Source organism: Apteryx mantelli, chromosome 4 (genome assembly GCF_036417845.1).
Source record: "Apteryx mantelli isolate bAptMan1 chromosome 4, bAptMan1.hap1, whole genome shotgun sequence".
In the NCBI taxonomy this organism is placed as follows: domain Eukaryota; kingdom Metazoa; phylum Chordata; class Aves; order Apterygiformes; family Apterygidae; genus Apteryx; species Apteryx mantelli.
In genome coordinates this window covers 38544980-38551945 of record NC_089981.1, presented here as the reverse complement: position 1 = coordinate 38551945, position 6966 = coordinate 38544980, and the positions used below count along the sequence as shown (strand labels likewise).

General features: G+C 48.2%; 1 protein-coding gene across 1 annotated transcript; it reads left to right on the top strand.

Annotated features, from left to right (window-relative positions):
- The first annotated feature begins 593 nt into the window (after positions 1 to 593).
- FGF3 (fibroblast growth factor 3) lies at positions 594 to 6134 on the top strand. Its single transcript, XM_067295544.1, has 3 exons — positions 594 to 828; positions 2371 to 2474; positions 5802 to 6134. Exons 1-3 carry the CDS (start codon positions 594 to 596, stop codon positions 6132 to 6134), a joined length of 672 nt encoding a protein of 223 aa, XP_067151645.1.
- The last annotated feature ends 832 nt before the right edge of the window (positions 6135 to 6966 follow it).

The following is a 6966-nucleotide window of genomic DNA, read 5'->3' as shown; positions in this document are numbered from 1 at the left end:
GGCTGCGCGGGGGCTCCGCGGGCGCGGAGCCGGCGGCGGCCAAGCCTCCGTGTGTGTGTGTGTGTGTGTGTGTGTGTGTGTGTGTGTGAGGGAGAGATGCTGTGTAATTTTATCCACGCTGCACTCTGGGAGTTCACACGAGCCTGATACCTTTTGCCTCCTCTGCTCTGTATCAATTGGCCGCAGATCAGGCTATTGTTGCAGGAAGCCGCTTTTATTTCTATGCTCTGTCGATCAACTATTTTGCTCTTGCTGAAATTCAGCGGGTCTCTCCCTCCCTCTCTCTGTCTCCTGCCTGCAGTCTGTCTATCTGGAAACCCAAGGAGAAGACTGGCCGCGGCAGCTCCATCCAACACAAACAGCTGGGACTCTTCGGGGGCCTTTGCCGATGTCTATTGATCTAAGTAAATCCGAGACAGATAAAAGCGGCGGATCGAGGCTGGCAGCCCCTCGCCGGCGCTTCGCGACGTGAGCCGGCGGGTGCCCCGCAGCCTCGGGCGCTGCTGGCCGGGGGCTTCCATGGGGGCGCGGGCGCCGCCGGCCCCCCGCCTCGCCGCCCCCCGCAGCCCCAGCGCGGCCGCCACCATGCCACGATGGTTATAATCTGGCTCCTGCTGCTGAGCGCCGCGCGGGAGCCGCGGGCCCCGGCGCTGGCGCTGGCGGCGGGCGCGCCGCGGCCGCGCAGGGACGCGGGGGGCCGCGGCGGCGTCTACGAGCACCTCGGCGGAGCGCCGCGGCGCAGGAAGCTCTACTGTGCCACCAAGTACCACCTCCAGGTCCACCCCAGCGGGAAGATCAACGGCACGCTGGAGAAGAACAGCGTCTTCAGTAAGTCACGGCACCCCTCGGGCGCAGGGTGCCTGTGTCGCCCGCGCCGCCGCCGGTGGGACGGGACGGGACGGGACGGGACGGGACCCGCCGGGGCTCCGGCTCCTCCTGCCCCTGCGGCCGGGCCGGCGGAGGGGCTCCGCTGCCCCGCGCATCCCGCGGACCTGTCACCTGCCCGGGCTGCGGCCGGGGCCGCCGCCGGCAGCCGGGAGCCCGCGGGGCCCGCGGCTGCCCCTCGCCTCCCGCCCCCTCCCCGGCGCGTCCCGCGGGGCCCGGGCTGAGGCACATCTGCCCCGCTGGCGTGTGCCGAGCTCGGCCGTCATTAAGGTGAAACGGGATACGTCGGAGCGAGGGGGTTCGTGCGCCGGCGGGGCGGGGGGAGCGGCCCCGGGGAGCCTCGGCAGCCCCCGCCGCCGCCCCGGCCCCCGGCCCGAGCCCCGGCCCGGTGCCGCGGCCCCAGGAAGCACCAGCCCCGGCGGTGATGGCTCGCAGCGATAGGGAGACCTCGGGGATGTGGCTGTAGTCCCTAAAGGAAGGCCGCTGTTTCCTAGAGGAACCCCCGGCTCTCGGAGCCCGGAGGAGACATCCTTCAGCGGCGAAGCGGTGGGTGATTCAAAACAGCTGCACCGTAACCACCCCGGCTCTCCCAGGCGCGGTGGGGCCAGCAGTCCGGCTCCGCAACGCGGGCAGGCCCACGGCTCCGCTTTAGCGCTGCCGAAAGGCAGCGATGGGTTTGGGCTGCATCTCGGCTCCCAAACACTGGTAGAAAGTACCGAGGTATTGGGCCAGAGCTGCTGAGGTGAGAGCAGGATTTGAGCGGCAGCTGGAGAGCTGTGCACATACAACGCATCTTCCCCTGGACCATTTGTGCCTCCCTCTGCATCCTGGCATCTCTGGCTGGACATAAACATTTTGGTAGGCGTTGTGCCAGCCCTGCCTGTGACACTTGTCTAGTATTTGAGACCCCATCTTTGATGGCCTGAAACATCCCCTCCCTTTTAATTTGACTCAGGCAGTCATATTGTCCTTTTCTGGAGGGCTACATTGACCTCCTAAATGACAAGTTCCTTTCTTGATTATATACATGGCTCTAAAATGCAGCCGACTCACTCTGTTTTACCCTCTGGAGACCTCAGCGAGGGCTTTGTCCTGAAATGGACAGCTTTGTGACTGGTCTCAATAAGTCAAGAGCTCTTGTGTTCCTAAGCATTAAAGAGGATTTAAACTTTTTTTATATACATATAGGATTAAGTGAACCTCTAGTTCAGTGTCAGATCTTTTTCATTTTTGAAAGAGTTCAATCTCAATCAGACATCTAGGGATTTATTGCCAAGCTTGTCTCAAACAATGCCTATGTCATTGTTGTTTTATAAGGTTTCAAACAATAGTCTTGTTTTGTTCACATGGTTGCAGTATGATTTTGGTATGAGCTAGTGACAGCTGTGAAATCCTACTCCGCAGGTAAGTATCAGTCAAACGTATCTCCAAAACTTACTTATGGTGGGGAGCAATAACATATCTCATAACTGTTTCTGTTTCTAGGTATTCTGGAAATAACTGCCGTTGATGTCGGAATTGTTGCCATCAAGGGCTTGTTCTCAGGCAGATACCTGGCCATGAACAAAAGGGGCAGACTTTATGCATCAGTAAGTTTTACTTAAGACTCTGGTATACTCTGGTAATTTTCTATGGGGAGAATGGGTCCAGTGGGGAGCACTAATTTCTTACAAGCCAATGTTTATAGAGAAAACATTTAAAGTTACAATAGATTTCTCTCTGGATTTGTTACAGGCAACTAATTAGCATATTTTTAAAAGATTTGAGATTCTCAGAGGAAAGAGGCCTTGTTCTTACTTTCTTATTGCCTGTACAGCCAAAGGTATTTCTCACAGCCGAAGTCCTGGGCGATTGTACGCACTGGTAAAGCCCTCAGGAGCCAGCCGTTGCGGTGCAGACTACCTACCTCTCTCTATTCCAGATGATCCATATTTATATTTGCTGTAGATCTTGGACACTGGTAGGGGGTATAAATGTCAGATGAAGAGTGTCCAGAAGCAATTGAGGATCACCATTATAGAAAAGCAGCTTACTGACATTAATGGGAGTTTCTCCGCACAGAGTATTCAGTTCGGCAGTGGGAGAATTAACAGGGCCTAAAAGGCAGGGCTATAGCAAGGAAAGGAAGTATGAGAAGGTGTAAGAAGATACCTTATTCTCCTTCTTGGACCTTATGCTTTCCTCCTGATCTTTGAGGCAAAATCTCAGCTCTACCGGTAGCAGTGGTCTTGCCCTTTCGGCTCAGCTCTCTTACCCTCCCAGTGAATAAAACAGTTTAGCTTATACTGCTTTACACTCAGGGACAAATATGTCTGTATTTACCATTGTATACACTATATGCATTATCTACCTACTTGAATTTCTTCTGGTGTCTCTGATTACATCCCTAGCAACTTGTGATCTATTACTGTATAACAACCATACTGTGCAGTTTCTCCAGGAATCCTGTGGTCTGAAAGCAGATTTGAAGGGGATAAAATAGAGCTATGTGAATTTTGCTTCCTTCAACAATTCTGTGTAACTCTGTTGATTTGAACAGTATGATACATTCTCAAGCAGTGTGAGCTTTTTCCGTGTGAATGGAAGCTAGGTAACACAATCAACAAGACCAGCTCTCAATTACCTCCCTGTTTCAGTGTATTTTACTCCACCTTTTCAAGAGTGTTTTCCAGATAATATTTTTGATCCGGCTTCTTTAGTATGTTTCATGTGATGCCCACTGACGGAAGGGGCTATGTATAAAGACAATGGTTCTTTGCTGGTACAGAAAATTGGACCACAAATAACTTTGGCAAAGGAAAACACAACTGAAGGGAAATGCAGACATACTAGCTCTGCTGTGCCAGGGTTAAGGCTGGACTACTTCTATGCCTCCAGTTAATATGCAGATTAAATTTGGGCATCTTTAGCTCAAAGCCAGAGTCTGCCCCAAAGGAATGAATGGAAAGGTTGAATTTTAAAGGAAGCTCTTTCTTGCCTTTATCTCTTTCTTGTTCAGAATAGATATCTTTTTTCCTCCAGATTATTTGGATTGAATTAAAATAAGACTAAACAAATTCTTAGTGAAAAAGCCCCTCTCCTACAGTGGAGAAAAGCCAGGGATAGTCCAGGGAGTCCTTTTTTCTTGGATATCCCTCTCCCGTGTGAGGAGTACCAGGCCATCCTGCAGTTTGTTCAACTGAGTCATGTTCCAAGGAATATCACCTGTGAAAAGTTCCTGTAGAACTAGAAAAGGTAATTTTTGCAGCTCCAGCTCAAGTTTGAGAGACACGGTTTCCTACAGACTTGTGTTTCAAAGCCGGAGGGACCGTTCGGGAAAAGCTTTTCCACTCCAACATTTCTTTTCACAAGGGGGCAAGGGGTGAAGGCTCAGCTCAGGAGAAACTTTCCTGCTTTGCTTGCCTAGAAAAACTGACCAGCTGCTTCAGTGGTGCTACTGTGCCAGGAACCTGTGTTAGGCTCCCTACTTCTGATAAGACTGACCTCTTTTGGAATAATTATACAGGGATCATTTTGTGGAACAGTATTGGAATAACTCTTCTCAGGTATCCTTTGGTTCACCAGTTTCTCCACATCAGTAAAATCAGTTAGTTGAGTCTACAGAGTTTTTTGGGGTCCTTTGCAGACTGTGCTAATCTACCCTTTAGAGCTAGGACTGAGGCAAATGGCAAGAAAAATCTGCCTCCATATGGCAGTAGCATGGGCTCCGGCACTGCAGCACGTGAAAACCTTGCCCTCGGAAGGGAGGGCACTTCCATTTTACAGCTGTGAAACTGAGACATGCAGAGTCTTTTAAAACCTTGTTAAATGCCTATCAGCATCTCTGGTGAGTGAACAGCATTAAACGTGTGTTGCTAGTGGGATGCTGCAGGGTTCCCGCAGAGCCCATGGCTGTCCTGGCCCTGGCCTCAGTACCGGTGTCTTCACCACCTCCACCAGAGAGGTGGCTGTAAAGGAAAACCTCTGCGAAGGATGCTGCTGCTATTCCCCTCTCTCCCATCTATGCCTCACACACATCACAGATTCAAGTCATCGACTCAGGGCTAAGGCAAAGACAGCTATGCAATTAAGACAGTGAAAAAGAGATATGCAGTGTAGAGCAGGCCTTTTTTGGCTGCAGACCAGAAGAAAGGGGACAAATTTTGATAGATAAAATGTGAACATCCGGGAAGAGAATTTGTTTTGCCTTATAGTGGGACTGATGTTTTGAGGGCAAGTACTGAGGAAATGAGTCTAACCCATCTACAAGGAAGGCAGGATGAAGAAGCACGTGTCTGTCTGGAAGCATACGTACAGGGACCTGGTTGTAATAAAGGAGCAGCCTCACATTTTGGAGGAACTTGGTGGGCAGGGTGTACTTTCATTTTGGTACACTCATGCAAACAAAGAAGTTTCATAAAGCTAACTGTTGTTCACAGCTCAAATCTTCATAATAGTCTCCAGGTGTATCTAGCTATACACTTATTCAACATCCACACTTTAAACTATATGACTTTACCTTTTTAACAGGTGCCAAAAGTTGTTAGGTAGCATTTAGATCATACTTCCAGTTCACAGGCATATTTAGGCCTATAAGCGCAAACAAATTAAACTTACAGCTGAAAAACCAGCAGAGCTATTCTTTCCTATTCATATATCATTTTTTGTGTTCAAAATGATATTCAGTCTTTTTCTGCTTCTGACCCACAGAACTCAGTCCCGCTGGTGACAGGGAGCACATTACTGCCCAGCAGCTTAGACTCAGCTCTTCTGCATGCCTTTTTAGCATCTCTTTGAGTTTTTCCAATCACATGTGTTGCTGTCCTTAGCCTAATAATGAATAGAGTCTTTTGTAAGACTTTCATCCAGTCTAATTGAGGTACAAGCAAGCTATCACGTATGTATTTTTTTTAGACTTTGTCATGTTTGCTTTACAGGAAAATTATAATGCAGAGTGTGAGTTTGTGGAAAGGATCCATGAGTTGGGTTATAACACTTACGCATCCCGTCTGTACCAGACTGTGCCCAACGGAGCCAACACCAAACGTAAAGCCAGCGCAGAGAGACTCTGGTACGTCTCAGTCAACGGCAAAGGACGACCCAGGCGGGGTTTTAAAACTCGCAGGACACAGAAGTCGTCTCTCTTTCTGCCCAGAGTGTTGGATAACAAAGACCATGAAATGGTCCGACTTTTCCACACAAATGCGAAATACCGAGAGAGTCTCCTGAAGCCTCCGAGCAAGAACCAGAGAAGAAGGAGAGGGCACTAGGGGCAATGGGGGAGCTGGCATGGAGACCAGAAGTGAGCAAGGGTCCTCAAAGTACTTCTAAAAAAGACTAACAGCTGTGATTGTATGACAGGCATAAATGTGGACATTTCTTATACACTGTATAATATAATTGGAAGTCGCATGACTGACTTTTAGCTATTTTAGAATTATTACTTGTGGTAAAGGAGATGTGAGATAAACTAAGGCACATTCAAATGTAAATTAGTTTGGTGTAATAATTTTGTCAATGATGACCTTTAATGATTTTCTTTCCTAAAAAAAAACATTTTAATTATTATTATTTTCATTCTAACTCACCTTAGGGTATTCTCTCAGTGAACCTGTCCTCCCAAATCATATGAACATTTTACACTTAACAGCTTTGTGCGCTGAGAGAAAGCATAGCACTTTCACAGCTTTTTTGGCAGTTCCTCCTAAAAGACTACATTCCTATTTTTATGGAATACAGAAATCGCAAAACTCACTTATTTTGTAACTTGCATACATTAATTTTTATTTTATGATCAGTCAATATCAGTTATACTTTCTCCCATGACATTCGGGTAACTAAAAATTGTAAGTTGCTTTGAACATTTCAGTAGACCTACACATTACTAGAGTATTCCTGAATTTGTTTAATTAAAACACCAAGACACCTGATCTTGTCATTAAGTTAAGTGAATCTTGGAAGAGCCAGGGTTTAGTAATGTAAATCTGTTTACCAGTTGATGAATCCTCTTCTAGAATAGCACCCAGAATATGTTGTGAAACCTGAGTTTGTGGTGTTGATTGAACTTGTGATATATGAAAGTTCAGCACTGGAGAGAGGAAT

Bases quoted from the DNA above. Each gene is read 5' to 3' on its own strand.
- FGF3 (XM_067295544.1), top strand. From the start codon at position 594: ATGGTTATAATCTGGCTCCTGCTGCTGAGCGCCGCGCGGGAGCCGCGG. The intron at 829-2,370 runs GTAAGTCACGGC...TTCTGTTTCTAG, and splicing joins GGAGAAGAACAGCGTCTTCA to GTATTCTGGAAATAACTGCC. The intron at 2,475-5,801 runs GTAAGTTTTACT...TTTGCTTTACAG, and splicing joins GGGGCAGACTTTATGCATCA to GAAAATTATAATGCAGAGTG.